General features: G+C 53.5%; 1 protein-coding gene and 1 long non-coding RNA gene across 2 annotated transcripts in view; one reads left to right on the forward strand and one right to left on the reverse strand.

Annotated features, from left to right (window-relative positions):
* Positions 1-8396, reverse strand: part of GLP1R (glucagon like peptide 1 receptor) — a 34993-nt gene extending 26597 nt beyond the window's left edge. Inside the window, exons 1-2 of the mRNA XM_025270571.3 lie at positions 8275-8396; positions 209-305 (exon numbers count right to left, since the gene is read on the reverse strand). Coding sequence (XP_025126356.2) covers positions 209-305; positions 8275-8352 — 175 coding nt within the window. The 5' untranslated portion in view covers positions 8353-8396. The remainder of the gene's footprint in view (positions 1-208; positions 306-8274) is intronic.
* LOC123330002 lies at positions 4162-6517 on the forward strand. Its single transcript, XR_006545676.2, has 2 exons — positions 4162-4817; positions 5700-6517. It is a non-coding gene; the product is annotated as an uncharacterized LOC123330002 (long non-coding RNA).
* Positions 8397-24018: the final 15622 nt, after the last annotated feature.

Genomic DNA, 24018 nt, shown 5'->3' on the forward strand with positions numbered 1-24018 from the left:
CATAAGCCGGGAGGCGCTGAGGACACAGCACGGAATGACCCGGTGTCAGCTCCTGGGGGGCCCTGGCGAGGGGTACAGTGGCTACATGGCTGCACCCCAAGCCATAGGGCAGATGCGGGTCCTAGAGAGGCAAGGGAGGCCAAGCCAGCTTGGGGGGCCTCCGAAGGCTGTGGGGAGCTGGCTGGGCGGGGGCCCCGCCTGCTCTCACCTGCGGCCGGGGGCGGGGCCTCGGTCAGGAAGCGCTGGCACTGGCGTCGGTACTCTCTCCATTTCTGCACAGTCTCCGAGAGGGACACCGTGGCACCCTGGGGAGAAGAGAGAAAAAGGGGCCTCTGACTCTTCGCGACCCCATGGACTGCTGCCCACCAGGCTCCTCTGTCCATGGGATTTTCCAGGCAAGAGTACAGAGTGGGGCGCCAGTGCCTTCTCCGAGCATACCTTGAGGTGTAGTAAATGTCCAACCCATGGCTGCTGAAAGGATGCTGTTGGGGTGAGTGGAGGAGGGGGAGGGGAGAGTGTGTGTGTCTCATTCATGGTTTCATCTGCCCCCACCCAGCAGAGATTTCCTGAGGGCCCTGGGGTTCATGACTGCCATGGGCTCCTTTCCAGTGCCCAGTCAACCTGCCTGGGCACTTCATCCACACTTTCATCCACCATTCTAGAAGGGGACACGCAGGCTCAGAGTGGGAGAGGGGCTCAGTCAAGGTCACACAGCACTCCAAGGAGCAGAGCTAAGGCTAGGACCTGGAGCCTCCCAGATCAGTGACTGTTGGAGCAGTGGATGATGTGGGCTGCGGTGGGATTCAATGCTGCAGACCTTGGTACTATTTCCCACTACCACGGGGTCCCCAACCTCCAGGACCTAATGCCTGATGATCGGAGGTGGACCTGATGTAATAATAGAAATAAAGTGCACAGTAATTGTAACACATCTGAATCATCCTGAAACCATCCCCCTCACCTCCAGTCCATGGAAATACTGTCTTCCACAAAACTGGTCCCTTGTGCCAAAAAGGGCACTGCTTTAGCATCCCTCCAACAAAATGCAACCATGTTATCTGGGAGGTCAACACAAGCCTGCACTGTCTCCTTCTAGCACAACATGGGTCAAACATCAGCCCAGCCCAGCTCTATCAACTGGAGAAGGAGAAGTCTTGAGGACATGGGGTGAAGGGGTCAGAAAAGTTCCAGGACACAGAGATCAGGCCTGCATTGGGAGGGGCCCCCCTATCTGTGAGCAGGGGGATAAGAAGCTCCACTTTCAGATAAGGGAACACAACTGGCTTTTAGACAGACCCAAGCAGATGCACCCAAGAGAGAATTATCCATTCCCAGACACTGTAGTGTACTTCCTTTACTATGTCTTAGGACTATGTTTCTTTTTTATTTGTATTTTTCCTGAACAGGGTTAAGATTCTAAATATTCCTCACTTAGAGGCTGCAGACACACAAATGACCAGGGAGCCCCTTGGATAAAATTTAGGACCTATACATAATTTAAAACAAAATTTCACTTTTTAAAATCACAACAATAAGCATTTGTGCTGAAATTAAAACAGCTTCCTTTGGGGAGCCTGCATCCTTGACTGGTGGTGCCCTAAGCACGCTGGATCTGGTGTCTGGGTTATCTTGCCCAGATTTAAGCTGAGTTGTGGTTTGTAACAGGGATCCTCAGTTTCTGAGATCTAATGCCTGATGATCTGAGGTGGAGTTAATGTAATAATAATACAAATAAAGTGCACAATAAATATAATGCACTTGTGGGTGTGTTAAGTCGCTTCAGTCATGTCCGACTCTTTGCCACCCTATGGACAAGTTCCTCTGTCCATGGGATTCTCCAGGCAAGAATCCTGGAGTGGGTTGTTGTTGTTCCCTCTAGGGGAACCTTTCCGACCCAGGGATCGAACTCCAATCTCTTATATCTCCTGCATTGGCAGGCAGTTTCTTTACCACCCGAGCCACCTGGGAAGCTTGAGTCATCCCAAAACCATCCCCCCACCGCGGTAAAGCTGTCTTCCACAAAACCAGTTCCTGGTACCAAAGAGGTGGGAGCGCTGGTTTATGAGACGCTTCCCATAAAGACACAGGTTGTCTTGGGCTCATCCCTGGCTGCCTAGGAAGCCCTGGGGAAGGGGGGAAACAAGCTTGCTTGAGCCCCAGCCACACTCTTAGAGTAAGTGTGCTGAGACCACAGGTGGAGATATCTAAGAGACAGTCCTCTTCTGAGGGCAAAGGTCAAGTATATTTGTTAAATTAAAAAAAAAAAAAAACGAACAAGAAATCAAACCCAATAGCAAAGGCAGTATCACGATTTTAGCTACAACTGAGGGGTCCAAACAGTTTTCACTAAAGCCAGTCCTGGTGGATCAAACCCCAAGACTCGCTTTCCTTCTCCTCCTGCCCCTGAAAATGGCAGCTGCTGGTGGTTGGGGCAGGGAGACAGGGAAGAAATCCCACTCAATCTCTCTTTCCAGGAGGAAAGCAGGCGGGAAGCAAGGTCACTGCTGGGAACTGGGGCAGAAGGTGTGTCAGGGCCAGGGAGTGAGAACGAGGAAGCTCATGGAAGCCAGAAGTCTGGGGGTGGAGGTGGGGAGTGGGATTAAAGGGTAAGGACAACACCAGGAAGGCCAGGCTGGCCACCAACCTCCAGGGGACTTGGAGGCAGAGGCAGCCCTGTCACTTGCTCCGAGCAGAGCTTTGGACAAGAAACTATCTTCAGACTGGGGCTCCCTGAGGCGGGGCTGTGTCTCCCCTCAGACTGGGCTCCCTGAGGCGGGCCTGTGTCTCCCCTCAGACTGGGGCTCCCTGAGGCGGGGCTGTGTCTCCCCTCAGACTGGGCTCCCTGAGGCGGGGCTGTGTCTCCCCTCAGACTGGGCTCCCTGAGGCGGGGCTGTGTCTCCCCTCAGACTGGGCTCCCTGAGGACGCGGCTGTGTCTCCCCTCAGGCTGGGGCTCCTCGAGGACAGGGGCTGGGTCATCCCCTCAGATAGAAGGCTTCCTGACAACAGGGTTCGCTGCCATCTTCCTGCACCAGTTGAAGTTCTCCAAATACTGCTCACTTCCGCCCCACCTCTCCCCAGTCAAACACACAAACTACCAGACCTCTGGCCTCTCCCCACCTGGTGTTTATGGAAGTAATACTGTGCCAGGCTCTGGGTGGCAGGTCTGACGGAGCGACATGGGGAACACAAAGATGAGGGCAGAGCCCCTGCCTGAGAGAGTCCGCAGGCTCCTCGGGGGTGGGTTGGGGACAAATGCTCTTCAGGACACAGCAGAGAAGGCAGGTGACACTGCTCAGGTTGTGGCAGAACTTGGTGCAGACCCGAGAGTTCTGGGGGGGTCAGGGGGCCCTCTGGGAGCTGTGAGCGGGGGTTAAGCAGGGGATCTGTGGGGAGAGATTGGGCCCAGCAAGGGCAGAGGGTGGGCATTTCAGCAGCGGGGGCTGGCCGGAACAAAGCGGCAGAGATGGGGACATTACAGCTCCAGGGAGCAAGCCAAGGACGGCTACGGACCGCTGTTCAGAATCTTCTCAGGACTCGGGGCAGCTGGGAGGCTCTGGCCTGGAACAAGGCTGAGGTTAATCTGTGCAGCCAGGCCCGGGGCCCAGGGGAGCACGGTTACACGGAGATGCGTGAATAGCCCTGGCTTTGGGCGTAGAGTCAGGGCTGACCCTGGCTCTCTCATATATTGATTTTCTGATCTTGTCCAGGAGTTTTAACTTCCAGCCTGAGCTCACACCTGCACAGACTGGAAATAACCATAGTCCCTCCCTCCTCATGAGCATTAAGTGAGTTGATGCTAAAGGGCCCCGGTACTTGGAAAACTCAGTCAACAGCTGTCCTGGATTTCTGCTGTTGATGGGAGAAAGCAAAGCGTGGTCCAGGCAGCCAGGCTTCCCGGGGAGTCAGGGTCCTACCCCTCCTTCATTTCTAGGATCAACAAACTCCTGGCAGGAGGAAGCTAACATATTTTCATGCCAAGGACCGACCATTTAGCTTAATTCGTGGCATCTTCCAGCTGCAAACATAGCCAAAAGCAAAGCCTCCGTGCCTTCCAGCAAGCAGTAAACTTCGAGGAGGCGCCTGGCCCTGCCCACTGCCCGCCCCCGCCTCCGCCCCGCCCCGCCCCACCCTGCCCCATTTCATCCCCCTTAGATGTGAGGTCCTGCCCCAGGCCTGGAGAGGAGGGGCTGTGGGGGCTGGGTGGTGGAGAGGATTCAGTGATGGAAGCCCTGCCCCTCACAGGCTGCAGAGCTGGCTGGAGATCGGGGCACTTGACAGGACTGGGTGAGGGCAGGCTGGCAGTTTTTAGAATCAGGACTCACCAGGTGTTATGGGCACTCTCTGCATGGGGGTGAAGGCAAATGGGGGCAATGCCTGGGGTGGAGGTCACAGTAAGGAGAGGGCATCTCTCAGATTGAAGAGTTTGGGGAGGAAGCAGGAGGTGAGAAAGAAGAGGCCAGGAGGGAGCACTGGACATCACAGGTCCTGGGCATAAATCCCAGTTGTCTGTTAATGTGGGACTGATGGGACAAATTTTAACCTTCTCGGGCCTCAATTTCCTCATCTGTAAAATGGGCACATCACTCTTCTCTAAGAATTCCAGGACAGTTCCAGCAAGATAAAGTGAAAAGCTTTAGGAGTTATCCAGCCCTGTATGAAGGGGCAGTGTTCTAAGGAGGAAGAGCAGGGAGAGAAGGACGCGGAGCGGGTGGTTGCTCTCGAGGTGAGGGACTTTCCAACACCCTGGGAGGGCACACCTCCAAACACTGGCTGCTAACCTGAAGAATTCCTCCTACAGCTTCATGTCTCAGTATGAGTAAGTGCATCAGATTCTTTCCTTCTCTGGGAACATTTTTGACTGAAGGGAAGGAGGAAAGAGAGGCCTCTGAGGTGGGGAAAACAGGAGAGGAAAAAGAGGGCTCCAGTGGCAACTCTGGGGTCTACCAACTGGCGCAGCCCTGCGTCTTCCCCAAGGCAGGACCCCCGGCCTCATCTTCTCTGCCTGACCTCCAGAGCTCAGCCACCACTGAGGCCTCTGAGACCTGCAGGGATGGGGCTGCTGGTCCCTGCGCTCTTGGCCCCATTTCTTTTTCCTTAAAGACTCCAGATGCATGAGCAGAAGGGCAGGGAAAGGAAGACCATACACACATTCTCACACGCACAGACCCCTCTCAGGGACACTCTGCCACACACGTTATCACACATGCCGTGGAGCACATGCTTACACACTAAGATGTGACAGAGTCTCTCCCACACATACGGTCTCTTCCACACAGACGGTCAGGTACACACACAGAGACCCCTTGGCTGACATATACTCAGTCACACTGTCGCACACATAGATACAGAGAAAGAGTCACACGTTCTGTCACAAGCACACTATTTCTCACCCACACACGGACACACACTGACAGACACCCATTCACACTCTAAGAGGTCTGTCATACACACACACACCCCTCCCCATAGATGCAGTATCACACTTGGAGTCACACACGCATCCTGTCAGATACACAATGACACGCTGAGATGTTTCAGACACGGACTCACAGGCAGGAAGTCACAGAAGGTCATGTGAGTGCAGAGGAGAAACAGGGGTTCATACAACCTCTTTCCCCCGTCCCTCTCTCTTTATGTCTCTGTCTCCTTCTCTGTCTCTGTGTATCTCTGTATCTCCTCATCTCTCTCTCACACACAGGGAGGAACCTACTCAGGGGCAGCCTGCCACTAAGGAAGAGCCTACTTCTCCTCACAGCCAGGCATCCGAGGGCAGGATGTGGTTTCTTGATATCTCCTGCTCTGATCCCCACTGGAGTCCGAGTCTGGGAGGGAGTCCAGCTCAAGAACGAAGTTGCATGCTGACTGCGGCGTCCCTGGACTCCCTCCACCCTTCACTAGAGGGGCCCCCACCTCCAGCCCTCTTCCACCACCCTGGAGAAGGCTTCCAGATGTCCAAGGACAAGAGGGTCAGAGCCCCTGAGTGACTAAAGCTGCCGTCGTGGGATGCCAGTGTCTCAATCCACTCCAGAACTCCCACGTGGCAGGGCTCGTGACCCTTATTTACAGATGAGGAAACTGAGGTTCTGTTCGTGATGGTCAGGAATATTTGAACCCAGTCTTGGCTGGCTCTAATTTTGGGTGTCAAAGGCTTGCCCTCAGTAGACCAGCTCCCTCACAGGGGTCTTGGGGAGGAAAGGAATAGGGGAGGGGGTGGTCCTTCCCAGCAACAATGGAGTGGCCTAGGTCCCCTTCTTCAGAGGTCAATTCGACCACCCCCCTCTGCCTGTATCCCCTCCAGCCTGACTGTGGGTAGCTCACTCGGTTTTCCCTTTGGTCCCACCTGGATGGTCAGGTATTAGCACCAGCCCAGCCCTGCACCCCTTTCTCCTCTCTGCTGCTGGTCTGCTGGATTCACTTTATACAGGGAACCCTCCTTTTCTGAGATTTATCCCCCTAGCAGGGACATGGAGGGAGCAACTTAGTCTTGCTGATCTCATGAACAGAAAATAGAAGGCAAAATCCACCAGTGTTTATAGAGTCTTACACGCAGGATGAGTTGTCGCAATTACTGCAGTCTGACCTCCAAGCTTGTCACTCAGACCTCCGCGGGCCAGGAATACTCAAAGCAGGGGCACCCTCCGAAACTCCCCTTCTCTGCTCGGAGCCTGGCTCACCCTGCCCTTCTCTGTGTCCCCAGGTCTAGAGATATGGCCCCAGGATATTGGGCTTTTACCCTTAGCCAAAGGCTGAGGAATGAGGGGATTAGAAGAGGCGGGGTTCAAGAAGCCCCACTCCTCTGGGCAAAGGAACTTTGGGGAGAAGACACGTGGCCTCCACAACCTCTCTTTTTTGCTTAATCTGCAAACTTGGCCTGGAGCAGGATGGGACCAGGCACCAGAGCCTCCCACCCGGACCCTGTCCCAGCCCAAGGAGGAGGAGGAGTGGGGGGAGGAGGTGGAGGAGGAGGAGGAGGAAGTGGGGGAGGAGGAGGAGGGGGAGAGGAGGAGGAGGTAAAGGTAAGCCAGAGCAGTCTGCAGTCCTGGCTCCGGAAAGATCCCAGGCATACCAGGGAAGCCATTGTGCGGCAAGGGCAGGAGTTGGGCTGGTGAACAGGGAGAGGGAGGGAATGAGTCTCGGAAAAACACGGGGGCTGAGGAAGGGCTGGCACCTTAGCTGGGAGACGCATCTGTCCACATCTGGATTCTCAACCAGGGATGGAGTCGGCCCTCACCCAAGCCCCTCCTCCTGCTTCCCACCTGGGACAAATTTCAAGGCCTGTACAGGCCCCCTCCCCAAAGCTTCAGGTCTCGGGGTAAGAGTGGGAGGTCACGGGGAAACACAGCCCCCTGGCACAGGACAGGCCACCCAAGCCCGCACCTCCTCTCTGTTCAAGCGTCTCACAGCGTCTCTGGACAACTCCCCTCTCCTAAGGCAGGCTGACACAGCCCCTAGCCCAGGAGCCTGGAGGCAGCAAAGGCAAAGAGGGGCTGTACGGATCCCCCAGGCTCAGCTCTCCAAGGGCGTGGGGAGGCCAAGGTGTCTCTGAGCATCCCAGTATGAGCTCTGGTGCTTGTTGACCACCAAGGGGGTCAAGCTGGGGGTGTCAGATGAGTGTGTGTGGAGGGTGCTGCCTGCTTCCAGAGGAACAGGGAGCCATTTCCATGTTTGCCTTGGGGCTGGGGAGCCGATGTGGCTCTCAGGTTCCCCCTGGGAGGTCAGGAGGAAGGACAGTAAGCTGCCACTGCAGGGTCCCTGGGGCTGTGAGTCAAAGGCTGTGCCGGGGGGCTGCTGGTGGAAGAGAGTGGAGCTGGGGGTCCACACCCTGGCCTCTCTGCCTTCCCGGAGGGTCTCCCATGGCCAGCGGTGGCGGGTTGGGGCACAGACACGGGGGGAAGGGGTCTGGGGCAGAGTGGGAGAGGGCAGCATGGGCTGCAGCCGAGACACTGGTACGGGTTTGGGGGAGACGGAGTTGGGAAAGTGGTCTGGGGAGATGCCGGGCGCAGAAGTCAGCGCAGGGCGGCCGCGGGACAGCCGGTGGCCCGGCCAAGGGGCCCCGGCGGCCAAGAAGACAGGCGCCTGACCGGGGCTGGGGGAGCCGTCCGCCGTCCGAGTCCCCACCTCGGCCACCCAGCCCGGGGCACTCCACTGTCCTAGGCCCCGCTCTCCCGAGGCTTGGGTCCCCGCCGCCCGCGGAGTTTCGCTCAAGTCCGGGACGCATGGCCCGCCGCAGCCCGCACCGCCGCCAACCCCGCCCCGGGGCCCGCGGGTCTCACCTGGGGGCGGGGGCCGGCCCTGCCCACCGCCCCGAGCAGCAGCAGCGCCAGGCGGAGCGGCCCCGGGGCGCCGGCCATGGCGGGGCGCTCAGCACTGGGCCATCGCTGCCACCTGCGGCACGGCGCGCACCACTGAGCCCCGGCCGCGCGGGCGGGCGTGGGGGAGGAGCCGGAGCGGGGCCGCCCCGCCCGCAGGAGGGGCCGGGCGGGTCCTGGCTTTCCAACCCGGGCCGCCGAGGCCCCCCGGCCGGTCCTTCTCCCGCGGGAGGTCCCGGGCACTGCGCTCCGGGCCGGCGCGCTCGGGTTCGGGGCGCGCAGGAGCCGGGCCGTCCTCATCCCGCACCCGGACCACATTCCGGATCCTCTTCTAAGGAAAGCCAAACCGCCCCCAAGCTGTCCAGGGTACCCCAAAGGGAACTGGGGCCGGAGAAGCGCACGGGACTTGGCCAAGGTCACACCTTCCGTCAGACCCCTTCCGGAAAGTGTAACCCCAAGAGCTGCGAGTGGCTAGGAAGACAGATCCACCCGGAGGGGTTACCCCGTCCCCAAGTCCTCTCCTTCTCGAGTTCTGTCCCGAAGGCGGCCCTGGGACAACCAAGGTTGAGGGGACAATGACAAACGATCTATGGAGCCCTGCGGGTGGGGAGGGTCTAGAGGCTCACCACCCGCCTCCCGCAGCATAGCCCTGCTCTGAGTCCCTGGGCTCTTATAACCCCTGTGCCCACGCGATAACATGTGCCCAAGGCTGTCCTCTGCCCTCCTGCGTCTTCCTCTCGCTGTTTGGTGCGACTCTCTATTTTACTTGCCTTTATATCCCCACACCCCTGCGCAGTGCAGACCTGGGAGCAGGGGCTGGTGGGGCCCAGACTCACCCTCAGCCAGGCTGTGGGAATCAGTGCCAAGAAAGCACTGACTTTCCTGTTCCCTAAAGACAGTGAGGAGACCCAGTGGGAAGAGGGAATTGTACCTGCCTTCCCGCAGTCAATCCTAAAGGAAATCAACCCCGAATATTCACTGGAAGGACTGATGCTGATGCTGAAACTTCAATACTTTGGCCACCTGATTGGCAGAACTGACCCACTGGAAAAGACCCCGAGGCTGGGAAAGATTGAAGGCGGGAGGAGAAGGGGATGACAGAGGACGAGATGGTTGGATGGTATCACCATTTCAATGGACATTAGTTTGAGCATGCTCCGGGAGTTGATGAAAGACAGGGAAGCCTGGCATGCTGCAGTCCATGGGATTGCAGATTCAGGACACAACTTAGTGACTGAACAACAGTCGCCCCCTTCCCACACCAACAACAACAACAACAAAAGAACTTTGAAGTGGGGTGGCAGCAGTATTAGCCTGGAGCTACATGGAGCATGTCTGGACCATTTCAAAGGGAAAGGGAGTCCGTTGGAGCAGCTGCTTCTCAGGGAGAGAACAGAACATCTCAAATCCCAGAGAGAAATGATATGCTGGGAGGAGGCCTCCAGTGGGAAGAACCAGGGGCTCCCATTCAGCAAGTTCTGCCTCCACTCCCTGAGGGTCATTTATTCCCTCCTTCCCAGGTGATGCAGTGGTAAAGAATTTGCCTGCCAATGCAGGAGATGTAGGGGATGTGGGTTTGATCCCTGGGTCAGGAAGATCTCTTGGAGGAGGAAATGGCAATCCACTCCAATATTCTTGCCTGGAGAATCCCTTGGACAGAGGATCCTGGTGGGCTACAGTCCGTGGGGTTGCAAAAGAGTCAGAAACAACTGAGCCACTATGCACACACTACCAAGAAGTCAATTAACAATCACCTTATGTGCCACTTAGGATTAGCTTGTTCAGCTGCAAGTGACAGAAAACCCTGAATAACAGGGGCATAACCAAGGACTCTGTAATGTAATGCAAGGTCAGAGGTTCAGCCCAGGGCTGGGGCAAAGGCTCCTTGACCATCAAGGTGTCCAGCTCTTTCAGTTTCCACCATTCTCATGGTTCAGGGCTTCTACCTAATAATCCAAGGTGGCTGCTCCTGCTCCAGCCATGGTATTCAAATTCCAGCCAGCAGGAAGGCGGTAAGGGAAGTTGGGTGCACCTCCACCAGTGAGGACATAGCCTGAAAGAGGCAGTCATCAGTTCCACACGCCACGGTGAGCACTCAGACACATAGGCACGCTTAGCCTTGAAGGAGGCCCTTTTTCCAAACTGTCACTGGTGAGGTTAAATATTACGGTGTTTATTACTTTAGAAGAAGGCTAGATAGATAGGCAAATAACTTGTAGACTTTGCTGTATCAGGGCTGGGGGTTGGGGACAAGAGAAAAGGAGAGAGGAAAAGGGCTAGAGAAAGCACCCAGGCAGAACTGAGCCTTTTCCATGAATTTATCAACCTCTAAATTATACTCAGTAAGTATCAGTTGAACATCTGCCTTGAGCCACACACTGAACTAGGTCCTGGGCATTAAATGGTGATGCAGTCTGCATCTTCAGACAGATTATATTCTAGTGCAGGAGGGAGACATTAAGAAAGTAATTATTGGAGCCATTTATATTACAATTTAACTTACATGCAGAGTACATCATGGGAAACGCTGGACTGGAAGAAACACAAGTTGGAATCAAGATTGCTGGGAGAAATATCAATCACCTCAGATATGCAGATGACACCATCCTTATGGCAGAAAGTGAAGAGGAACTAAAAAGCCTCTTGATGAAAGTGAATGTGGAGAGTGAAAAAGTTGGCTAAAGCTCAACATTCAGAAAACAAATTTCATGGCATCCAGTCCCATCACTTCATGGGAAATAGATGGGGAAACAGTGGAAACAGTGTCAGACTTTATTTTTGGGGGCTCCAAAATCACTGTAGATGGTGACTGCAGCCATGAAATTAAAAGACGCTTACTCCTTGGAAGAAAAGTTATGACCAACCTAGATAGCATATTCAAAAGCAGAGACATTACTTTGTCAACAAAGGTTCATCTAGTCAAGGCTATGGTTTTTCCTGTGGTCATGTATGGATGTGAGAGTTGGACTGTGAAGAAGGCTGAGCACCGAAGAATTGATGCTTTTGAACTGTGGTGTTGGAGAAGACTCATGAGAGTCCCTTGGACTGCAAGAAGATCCAACCAGTCCATTCTGAAGGACATCAGCCCTGGGATTTCTTTGGAAGGACTGATGCTAAAGCTGAAACTCCAGTACTTTGGCCACCTCATGCGAAGAGTTGACTCATTGGGAAAGACTCTGATGCTGGGAGGGATTGGGGGCAGGAGGAGAAGGGGACGACAGAGGATGAGATGGCTGGATGGCATCACTGACTTGATGGACGTGAGTCTGAGTGAACTCCGGGAGTTGGTGATGGACAGGGAGGCCTGGCGTGCTGCGATTCATGGGGTCGCAAAGAGTCGGACACGACTGAGCGACTAAACTGAACTGAACTGATATTACAATTGCAGTGGTGATCAGCACCCCAGTGATGAGCAGATGCTGTTTAAGTCCTGCTCTCAGTACTTGAAAGACCATTTTCTCTCTGCTGGGATGGGGTCGGGGGCGGTGGGGGAGAGGGAGGGTTGGATTCTCTCTGGCTGGGAGGAGAGCTTTGTGTTCAGTCAGTGCAGGGTAGGCACCCTTAGGAACCCAAGCATGGATGGGCAGAGTGGAGGGATAAATGCCTCAGTGTCTCACCCCTTGGGTTCAACAATTCAGAGGTGTACTGCAGTCTCCCAGATGGAGCGATGGAGTCGCAGCTTCCCAGATGGTCACTCGGGTGCTCAATCAAACACTCACTTCCTGGTCTGTCTCACCTTCCACCAGCAGGGCACTAGTGCTTCCTGAGGGCATCTCCTAAATAAAAATAAACTAGATGGGGGGCTTCCCTGGTAGCTCAGTTGGTAAAGAATCTGCCTGCAATGCAGGAGACCTGGGTTCAATCCCTGGGTTGGGAAGATCCTCTGGAGAAGGGAATGGTAAACCACTCCAGTATTCTTGCCTGGAGAATCCCAAGGACAGAGAAGCCTGGTGGGCCACAGTCCATAGCATCAAAAAGAATAGGACACAACTGAATGACTGAGCAACCCACCTGTGTGTGGGTATGGACTGTAGCCTGCCAGGCCCCTCTATCCATGGGATTCTCTGGGCAAGAATACTGGAGTAAAAATCTTTACTTTTAAATTCTTAAATTCTTGCTGGGTAAGCCCGGCTGAAGACAGTGGGCAGATGAGAGCAGCCAGAGGTGGGGACCGGCCTCCCTGAGCCCAGAGGTATTTGGGTGGAAGATGACTCTCCTCTCCTTTGAACACGTAGGGGTCCAGAACCTCTGAGTCTGCTCGGATTCTGATGCTACCTCTGGTCTCAGCATGTATTAACACCACCCTGGATTCTGTCTCCTCATTAGACCGAGACTCCGGGAGGGCCAGCATGATGGATTTCAGCACTGGGTTTGAGTGCTCAGCGTTGGCAGACCCCTCCCTCCCCTCCAGGAACTGTCTCTGGGTATGACAGGTGACACTGTGTGCTGTGCTCTAGTGCTTCCTGGCAGATTCTAGAAGGCTCTGTATTGAACGTGGGGACAATTTGTCTCCTTAAGTTGTAAGTAAATTTCAGAGTAGGTCCACAGTCTGATTACCCCCTCAATTTTTTTTTTTAAGCAACTTACTCTTTCCATCCCTTCTTACCCAGTCCCCTAGAGGATGAGCTTTCTCATACCCTTATCTGACCTCATCCCTGAGCCCATCCATTGGTTCCCCATCACACAGGACCAAGTCCTCCAAACTTGTTAACATCTAAGGAAGCTGCCTGGATTGCCCCAGCTCACCTCCCAGCTGGACTTCTGTGCTCTCGAACAAGCAGTCCCCTCTGAAGAGCCCTCCCCAACCTTGCCTGCCCGAGCTCCTACTCCTGCTTCAGGACCCAGCTCAGGCAGTCCCTCTGGGAAACCTCCCCTCTGCTCTGCCCCTCAACACTGCCTCAAGACAGCATAGGTGCTCTCACTGGCAGCAGGAACCTTGGAAGGCTCCCCTAAACATGGTTGTCCTCCAGGATCCCCCACCTTCTGCTCACCCTTAGAGCCTCATGAAGGACTCCCCCTCACCATGAAGCTTTCCATCATCTCCCCCAGTTCCTCAGGGCCCCAGTCCCTTGTGTTTACTGAAGCCCTCTGAGCACATGGGAACCTTCTTTACTGTTGCTGGTTAATTTCTCAGTTTCCCCATGGTCTCTGAGCCCCTGGAGGGCAGGGGTCTTGCTTCACTCACCTCTACAGTCACGGCACCCAGCACAGTGCTTCTAGGTGCTCAGTGACTCTGGTTTGAAATAATGCATGATGGGATTTCCCTGGTGGTCCAGTGGCTAAGACTCTGCCCTCCCAATGCAGGAGGCCTGGGTTTGATCTCTAGTCAGGGAACTAGCTCCCACATGCCGCAACTAAGAGTTTGCCTACTGCAACTAAAATCTCACATGCTGCAAATAAGACCTGGTACAGCCAGATAAATATAAAATGAATATTAAAAAAATAAAGTAAAATAACACATGAAATGTACGGAAGCACTTACGTGTTCTGTCGTGCCCTTATTCTGACTTTCCCTCAGTTTGTGAGCTCCTTGAGGGGCGTGATGTTCCCATGTTCATCTCTGCATGTCCTGCATCAGCACAGCCCCGGGTACAGCACAGGCACACAATAATGCTTATTGCAATTGAAACAAGTCAGTTCAAGTGTCCAGTACATAGTAGGTCCTGGAAAACATATCTTAAGACGGATGTGCTGGAAGAGAAGACAGATGATGTACTGGAGGGGGTGGTTTGACAGCCCACTTCTCCCCTCCACCTCACTATTATCAGGACACCCCAGCTCAGACTCTGCTATGGTCTGAATGTCTGTGTTCCCACAGGTTCACATGTTGAAACCCTAACCCCATACGTGATGATATTTAGAGGTGGGGCCTTTGGGGGGCGATTGGGTCGTGATAGCAGGGCTGTCATACATGGCATGACCCCAGAGGACCCCCTCCCCCTTCCATGGTGTGAGGGCGGTGAAAATGGTCATCTATGAAACCAGGAAGCAGGCTCTCCAGAGACCAAATCCACCAAATGCCACGATCTTGGACTTCTAGCCTCCAGTCATTTGTTGTTTATAAGCCACGGTGTCTATGACACATCATTGTAGCAGCTCAAATGGATTAAAACAAGCCCCACTAGAACATGAGGCAGGATGAGCTCCCTAAGAACAGGGACTTGAAGGGATGGAATACTGCTCCCTAGGCAAACACTAGGGCTTCCCTGGTGGCTCAGATGGTAAAGAATCTGCCTGCAATGCAGGAGACCTGGGTTTGATCCCTGGGTAGGGACGACCCCCTGGAGGAGGGCAAGGGAACCCACTCCAGTATTCTTGCCTGGAGAATCCCCATGGACAGAGGACCCTGGTGGGCTACAGTCCTTGGCGGTTGCAAAGAATCAGACACGATTGAGCAACTAAGTTCAAGACAGCACAGACTAACGCTAATCATGAACAGAAGCAACAGCTGCCTGGTGTTGAGGCCCCACTCCAGATCGGGTGCTGCTGAACACTTAGTGTGCCCTGATCGCCTCAAGTCTGATGAGCAAGTACTATTACACCCGATTTATGGATGAGGAGACTGAGGCTCAGGGATGACAAGTGAGCTGCTCAGAGAACAACATGGGCATTCATCCTGGGTCCACCCACCCCCAAGGCTGGTAAAGGAGAGGAGACAGGCTCCAGCTCTGCCAGCCAGTCCTGGGAGCATCTCTCCTGCGGCTCCTGCCTCCCCAGCCCAGAGCTCTGGATCCAGCTATTTACCCCCACACCCAAAGCTACTCCTGTGGCCCAAAGTGAGGCTTCCACTAAGAACTTGGTTTTCAGATCATCTTCACAAATGGGAATGGGAGCGACTGATCTGGACAGCTGAGGAAAAGATGTTGTAAGTCCCTCGACCTAAGGAGACAGAGCCCAGGGCAGGCCCCCCCACCTCCTCTGTCCCCTCATTGAGGAACACCTCGGTGGGTTCCCACCTGGCCAGTGGGCATAACTGAGTCTTTCTCTTGGGGGAAGATAAGGAGGGAGGGGGAAGCAGAGAGGAAAATGGGGGTGGGGTGGGTAGAGAAGAAAGCATTGCTGAGGAGGACAAGTGTCTCTTGTCCACACAGCCAAGTTCTTTCCAAATTCCAAGTTCCTAAGACGCTTGTTTATTTTCCAAAGCTCAAGACCATATCCCTGTTCTGGCAGACCGGATGAGGAAAGAACCAACACGTAGACTAGAATAAACACATGTGCACACTCAGCGCACACACACACAGACATACACACACACGCCTACACACAGATCTTGGGCTCTGTAAGTCCTGGGTTGAAATCCAGCTCACTCACTCACTGAACATCTCTGAGCCTTGGTCTCACAGTCTGTAACATGGGGATAATAATAAAGACCAATATTTACAGAGCCTTTGCCTTGAGCGGGGCAGTGTTCTAGGAGCCATGTGAGTGTTATCCATTTAATGCTTACCGTTGCCCTCGCCCGCCCTACTCGTCGCCAGGAGAGTTGGAAGATTTGCTGCTAGGAGGAGGCAGAGACCACAGGAGTGGGCCCAGGAATCTGTCTTCTGCCAGGAGTCAGGGGAAGGTGCCCGCCTGCGGTTCCCAGGGTGCAGGAGTGTGCTGTGGGGTGGGGGGAGGGAATGCCCACCAGGCCAGGGCTCCACCCCTCTACTTCCGGCTTCTCTTCTTGAGACCCTGCCCCCTGTCCCCCTGACCCAGAGCTTCTGGGAGCAACCCTGCCTTGTGAAGTGTGATCATTTCTATCCCCGTTTTACAAAGGAGGACTCACAAGTGCAAAATAGTGGAGTGACTAGCCCAAGATAGGTCAAGAGAGCCTGGATGCAACCCGCCCGGACCCCTCACACTGAGTGCACAAACACCGTCACACCTGGCGGGGTGGTTGGACCATCATAACTGCCCTTGTCCAGAACCTGGCACTCGTAAGTCTTCAGTAATTAGAAGCATTACTGCCACCACTGTCGTTCCCCGTGGCCCTCCATCTTCCCAGCTGTGCCAATGCCCAGGGCTCCAGCTCAGTCCATCCCTTCCCGGTCCAGATGGCTACAGGCACCCCCAGGTCTAGGGCCGGGAAGAGGCTGGCTGGACCTGAGAGGCTCTGTCCCCTGCGCAGGGCCCCTGTTGCTGCCCCCATCCTGCAGTCCAGCCGAGCGTCCCAAGTACTGGGTCTGGTTCAAGTGCCGGGCAGTCAGCTGGCAGGGTTTATAGCCTCTTGAGCTACAGTGATTATTGCTCTCTTGACCAGAGGCGGCGCCACGTGTCACAGCGTCGGTTTCCTAATTGACTCCTCGTTGAGAGAGAAGTCAGTGCCATCACTCCCGCTTTACATGGGGGGAAACTGAGTCCCCAAGAGTCAGGGGATTTGTTTGAGCTCACTTAGCAAGGTCGGCACGGTTTGTGCATCTGTGGAGAGGAAGAGAAAAATAAATGAGGTGAAAACAGCAAAATTCCTCTCTCTTCTTCACCTGGGGATCCCGGCTAGAAATGACTGGGATACCTCCGTCTGCCCAGCAGGGAAGGGGTTATAGTGTCAGCAGCGGGGAGAAGGTGAGAGAAAACCAGGGTGGGGGCGGGGAGAGAGTCATCTTGCGGAGAGGGGCTTGGTGAGAGCAGAACCTGTGAGGGGCAGGTGTTGCCCTAAGAGCCATCTGCCCTCTTCCCTTTAACAAGAAGATGGTGCAGCAGAGCTGGCGGAGAGCTCCCCAGATCTGCCGTGTGTTTGTTTCCTGGGGTTGCTGTAATAAAGCACCGCAACTGGTGGCTTACACAACAGGATGTATTGTCTCACAGTTCTGGAGGCGTGAGGTCAGAAATCAAGGTGTCATCAGGGTTGGGTCCTCCTGAGAGTTCAGAGGGTGAATCTAGTCCAGGCCGCTCTCCCAGCTTCTGTAGCCTCAGGCATCCTTGGTTCATAGACGGCATTCTCCCTGTGTCTTCACATTTTCTTCCTCCTGTGTACATCTACCTGCTTATTTAACTTATATGCAGAGTACATCATGAGAAATGCTGGGCTGGATGATGCACAAGCTGGAATCAAGATTGCCAGGAGAAATATCAGTAACCTCAGATATGCAGATGACACCACCCTTATAGCAGAAATTGAAGAACTAAAGAGATTCTTGATGAAAGTGAAAGAGGAGAGTGAAAAAGTTGGTGTAAAACTCAACATTCAGAAAACTAACACCATGGCATCTGGTCCCATCACTTAATGGGAAATAGATGGGGAAACAGTGACAGACTTTATTTTTGTGGGCTCCAAAATCACTGCAGATGGTGACTGCAGCCATGAAATTAAAAGACGCTTACTCCTTGGAAGAAAAGTTTATGACCAACCCAAACAGCTTATTAAAAAGCAGAGATATTACTTTGCTAACAAAGTTTCATCCAGTCAAAGCTATGGTTTTTCCAGCAGTCATGTGTGGATATGAGAGTTGGACTATAAAGAAAGCTGAGCACTGAAAAATTGATGCTTTTGAATTGTGGTGTTGGAGAAGACTCTTGAGGGTCCCTTAGACAGCAACGAGATCCAACCAGTCTGTCCTAAAGGAAATCAGTCCTGACTATTCATTGGGAGGACTGCTGCTGAAGCTGAAACTCCAATACTTTGGCCACCTGATGCGAAAAACTGACTCATTTGAAAAGACCCTGATGCTGGGAAAGATTGAAGGTGGGAGGAGAAGGGGATGGATGACAGAGGATGAGATGGTTGGATGGCATCACCGACTCAATGGACATGAGTTTGAGTAAGCTCTGGGAGTTGGTGATAGACAGGGAAGCCTGGTGTGCTGCAGTCCATGGGGTCGCAAAGAGTCGGACACAGCTGAGCAACTGAACTGAACTGAACCTGTCTTCAAACTTCCCTTTTGTACAAGGACACCAATCATTGGATTGTGCGTGCCTGTTAAGTTACTTCAATAGTGTGGGACACTGTGGGATCCCATAGACTATAGCCCACCAGACTCCTCTGTCCATGGGATTCTCTCAGGCAAGAATACTGGAGTGGGTTCTCCATATTGGATTAGGGTCCACTCTAATGACCTCATTTTAACTGATTACCTCTCTAAAGACCCTGTTTCCAAACAAAGGTCACTTTTTAAGCTATTAAGAGTTGGGACTTCAAGATATCTTTTGTGGGAGAATACAATTTAGCCTGTTAGTTGTTGAGACCACCATATTTCCCAGTCTCCCTTGATGTTCCATGTGGCCAGTGGATCGTGGAGGAAAGTGGCATAGGCCCAGAAAACCTCCCACATGATTCTCCACACCTTCTCCTCCTCCATACCTTCTCCGCCTCCACCAACCAGTTGGACACAGATGATCCAGTGCAGAACTCCAAGGCCCACCAGACAGAAGGAGCCTGGGTCCTTGGCTAACTGCATGGGGCAGAGTTTCCTGTTGCCCTGCCCTGGGGTGTATCATGTTAGGTCACTGAGACTGGGGAGCTGTCACTGCAGCTAATCTACCCCTAGAGACACTGCTGCTGGGTGTCCCTGGGAGCAGTGCTGCTCAGGCCAGGGGGGCCTTCTGGAGGTCCCCTCTTTGTACCTGCGAGTAGGTGAATGAGACCCCTCCCTCTGGCTCAATCTCCTCCTCCCCTCGGTCAGTGGATAACAGCACCACAGAGGACATTTGGGATCATGTGGCCAGGGCTCCCATTTGACCTTATTCATATGGCTCCTATCTTTATATTTTTATTTGTCTTAGTTGTGACGTGAGGGATCTTCAGTCTTCATTGCAGCATGTGGGATCATTAGTTGCTGCATGTGGGATCTAATTCCCTGACCAGGGATCAAACTGGGACTCCCTGCATTGGGACCATGGAGTCTTAGCCACTGGACCACCAGGGAAGTCCCTGGTTCCTATCTTTCACCCCAAGGTATTCCCACCTGTCTGCCTGCTCTCTGGGGGGTGAGGAGGGGGCTGGTTATGACAAGAGCCCACAATGCCCCCTCACTGAATTAATGCTGTGCAAGAAAAGAGGAAACGTGCCAAATCTCATGTTTGGAAATCAACTGAAAGGAAGCACTACACTGGCCTCATTGTACATAGCCTTTCAGCACCTCATCGAGGCTGAGAAGCCCACTGTGACCAAAATGAGAAATGAAACCGTCAACCAGGTCTAAGATAAGTGGTGTCCACAGGCTGACAGGCTAACCGGCCCAGCAGTGACAGTTTCTTTATCAGAAACTCTCCCCAGCTGTTTCCCTCTGGTAGCATCCTGCAGACCAGCCAGTCACAGGCCTCACAGGCCGGGGCCGGAGATGCCCTGTGGAGGGACTTGAAGGCCCCAGAAGTTCTCTCTGAAAAGAATGGCTCCGAGCCAGGATGGGGAAACTGTCACGGGCTTTCTGGAGCCGGGATCATCTCCAGGGCTGAGTCAAGGACAGTGTAGAGCCTAGCAGAGTCCCCCAAGGCTGGGGAGGATGGACAATAGCCAGACTCTTGTCTGATCATGCACTCTTTAACAAACTCAGGCTGGACAAAATCAACTCCCTCGATGAAAGCAATGTGGTACTCGTTCACGCGCTTCTCCTAAATAGCAGAAAACAAATGCAAAAGGGAGAATGCAGACATGTCCGGGCCGGCTCCTCCCAGCCGCCTGCACCATCATGCCTGAGTCTCTGAGTGTGGATCTGCTGAGCATCTCCGTTCCTTGGACCTTACAGGTCACACCTGGGGTCCAGCTTGAAGTGACTGCAGCCATCGAGGCCTGCAGGATGGATCTCCGACCCTGTAGGTGCCTCCTGCACCTCCACAGGATCACAGTCCAGAAACTTCCACTCACGTTTCTGGTCCTTTCTCAGTTCTGTCTCTATTAGTGATGATAATACTTTAGGATTTGAGACCGGCCCGTGGCTGGAGGAAACTCAGAGTCTCCCTCTGTTGTTGTGGTCTGACCTCTAGACCTGGCCTCGAGTTAACTTGTGGCCTTGCCTGGCAGGTGACATTTTCTGAGGACCCAGTCTATTTCATTTTTCCCCTCCCAAGGCCAACCCAGAGTCACTTCCTTCCCTGTTATGAAAGCTTTCACCCTCCATGCACTCGATGATGCCCTGGTTTCTGGCTCATTTGCCAAACGGGATGGCAAACAAAGCTGATGAGCCTACCTGGCACTTAATGGCTCAGATGCCCCATCCCACCACCACCCAAGTGCTCTCACAGGGAGCTCCTCGGGGTGGGGTAGGCTCACAGAATTAATGCCAAGGACGACAGTTTTGCCATGGAAAAGGGCACAAACACTTCTCTGAGACAAAAGCTGATGCCGGTGGTGTGGCAGAGTCTGGAGGGCCCAAGGGTTCCAGCAGAGGAGGCTGTGGAGAATTTGGCAGCACCTGGGCTGGGGTCTCAGCTGTGGTCAACACCAGGGCCAGGGCGCCCAAGCTCATGGAGGAAAATCGAGGACAAGGAATGTGTCCGCGTCATCAGGACAGGTTGTGTAGATCCAGGACACAGAGATCAGGTCTCTGCCCCGCGCAGCAAGGAGTTCGAGATCACTGACACTTTTCCGGGGCTACCCCATCAAGGACAAGGATCTGAAGATCACGCTGGTGCAAAAGCAGACCTAGGCTGGCCAGCAGGCCAGGTTCAAGGTGACTGTAACCACTGGAGACTGCAACAGTCATGTCGCTCTGGATGTCAAGCGGCCCAAGAGGTACACACGGGGCCTTCATCCTGACCATGCTCTTCGTAATCCTGGTGCGCTGGGACTGCCGGGGAACGAGATCAGCAAGCCCCACATGGTGACACGACACTGCCCTGGGCATTGCCTTGGCCCCTGTGCCCAGGAAGCTGCCACTGATGGCAGGTCTCTGCCAGCTTTACCAAGGTCACTTCAACATCACATCCAAGACCTGCAGCTTGACCTCACTGACCCACACCAGAGTCTCCAGGGGTGACCCCCCCATGGTGCTCTTATACCAAGAAAAATCAGTGAATTAAACATGAAAGCAACGACCTCTCTGGTGGTCCAGTTGTTAAAACACCACACTCCCAACGCAAGAGGTCCAGGTTCTATCCTTGGTCATGGAACTAGATCCCACGTGCTGTGACTAAGACCCAACACAGCCAACCTAAAACCAAACCAAACCAAAGAAAAATCCTGAGAGCAAAGTGACAAACAGAAGTTCCACAGACAGACAGCACGGCCGGGTACTAAGGAGCAAGTTGTCTTGCAGGCTCTCATCTACTCCCTGGTTTAGCAGGAGAGGCCAGTCAGGTGTGGGAAGACCTGGGCTCTCACCCTGGTTCCTCTGCTATTGTCCTTTGTCCCCTAAAGCAGATCACCTCCACCTTCTGAGTCTCGGTTTCCTCACCTGTATAATCATCCCTACCCACAGGACTGTTGTGACCTTCAGAATGAGAGGATCCATGTGTTAAAGAGCACTGGAAACGGCTAAGCCTAGACACGAGGAAACTCCATGGTCATTCCCACAATATTCTTGACCTTTCCTGGCCCTCCCGGCTGTCTTCAAGTGTCCTGTGCTGCAGCCAACTAGGGTTTGTTGTCATGGTTGTCGTCTTGTCGGCCAGCCTTTATCCACATCTGGCCTTTGCTCCCGCTGCACTCTCTCCCTAAAATGCTCTTCTCCTCTATTGCCTTTGGTCAGATCCCATCCATCCTTCATGGCTCAGCTTAAATTCTGCTTCCTCCAAGGGCCTTGCCCAACCCTTGACTTGAAAAAGTCCAGTCTCAGATATGCAGATGACACCATCCTTATGGCAGAAAGTGAAGAGGAACTAAAAAGCCTCTTGATGAAAGTGAAAGTGGAGAGTGAAAAAGTTGGCTTAAAGCTCAACATTCAGAAAACGAAGATCATGGCATCTGGTCCCATCCCTTCATGGGAAATAGATGGGGAAACAGTGGAAACAGTGTCAGACTTTATTTTTCTGGGCTCCAAAATCACTACAGATGGTGATTGCAGCCATGAAATTAAAAGACGCTTACTCCTTGGAAGGAAAGTTATGACCAACCTAGATAGCATATTCAAAAGCGGAGACATTACTTTGCCAACAAAGGTCCATCTAGTCAAGGCTATGGTTTTTCCAGTGGTCATGTATGGATGTGAGAGTTGGACTGTGAAGAAGGCTGAGCGCCGAAGAATTGCTGCTTTTGAACTGTGGTGTTGGAGAAGACTCTTAGAGTCCCTTGGACTGCAAGGAGATCCAACCAGTCCATTCTGAAGGAGATCAGCCCTGGGATTTCTTTGGAAGGACTGATGCTCAAGCTGAAACTCCAGTACTTTGGCCACCTCATGCGAAGAGTTGACTCATTGGAAAAGACCCTGATGCTGGGAGGGATTGGGGGCAGGAGGAGAAGGGGACGACAGAGGACGAGATGGCTGGATGGCATCACTGACTCGATGGACATGAGTCTGAGTGAACTCCGGGAGTTGGTGATGGACAGGGAAGCCTGGCGTGCTGCAATTGATGGGGTCGCAAAGAGTCGGACACGACTGATCTGATCTGATCTCTCACTCCCACGCCCACTTGATCTTTCACTGTCATCACTCTCTGACTTGCATCGTGGCTGTTTGAGTGCAGACTGAGTGTGCTCTGCTGCAGCACATGCCTGAGGCCAGGGTCCCTCTTGCATCTTAGCTGAAGGTCAGCATGGAGCTTGTGCACAAAAGATGCTCAAAATCACCCTATTAATTGGCAATGAGTTGAGAAGGACCTCAAGAGATAATCGATGTCTTTGGGGCCTGGAGGCAGAAGATGAGCAGCCAGGCTCTAGGCAGCAGGTCCATAAACATCCTTTGACAGAAAAGCCCAACCTCAAAGCCTAGCAATTTTAGATTATATTTGCACGGGAGGCTTTTAAAATAGCAAAACTTTAGATTTATGTCTCTGTGAACAGATGTGGAAGGGAAAATCAATTCCTCATAGTATTGGCTTATTTGTTTTTTTATCGCAGTGCTAAATATTATGCAGTGAGTGACAAATTAATACATAAATTGACCTGGAGACACATCCTCCAACTCCCTTGGATGAGAATGGAGTGAAGACTTGCAGGACCTCATGGCTGGACGTGGCAGATATCTAACATCGTGTGTCAGTCAAGCTGGAGTTTCCCAAGAAAATGATGGAAGTGAAGATGACTCTGATTAAGATGACTCTTAAAGAGCCCAGACTTTTCCCCAGAAGAGGGCGAATGCACACGTAATTCGTTTTGGGGACAAATGGTATGGAAGACAGGCACCTCCTTGCCCTTGGCTCTGGAGCCCTTCTGGGGCTCTTAGAAGATGTCAGGAGAAGACCTGGGCAGCACCCTAGCTCCTTCCCAACCAGGGCCTCCTCCAGGATGAGAGGAAGAGACAGACCCAAGAGCAGTGACCTGGCAGGGGCTTACCTGACCCAAGCGACCACCTGCTCTCCCCTGGTGGGGCCTCTGGAGCAGCTAATGTGAGCAAATGAGTGTGAATGCGACCTTCCTCCTGAGGGCACCAGGCCCAGCTCTCTGAGGAGCTTGGAAGGCAAAGCAGGCATGTGAGAGGCAAGGACCAGGCTGGATGAGGAAATGCATCAGCTCACCACCTGGGCCAGCGGTCCCACAAGGTTCCCTGAACAGTGGAGGGGCCCGAGGGTGCTGTTGGATCCGGGACCCACCAGGGAACCCTCTGCGTGTGCCAGTTGACTGATGGCAGCCAAGGACTGGCCTGGGCTCCTAGAGAAAGCAGAGTAGGCAGAAAGAGCAAGGCCATCCTCTAAAAA

This window comes from Bubalus bubalis, chromosome 2 (genome assembly GCF_019923935.1).
Source record: "Bubalus bubalis isolate 160015118507 breed Murrah chromosome 2, NDDB_SH_1, whole genome shotgun sequence".
Taxonomy (NCBI): domain Eukaryota; kingdom Metazoa; phylum Chordata; class Mammalia; order Artiodactyla; family Bovidae; genus Bubalus; species Bubalus bubalis.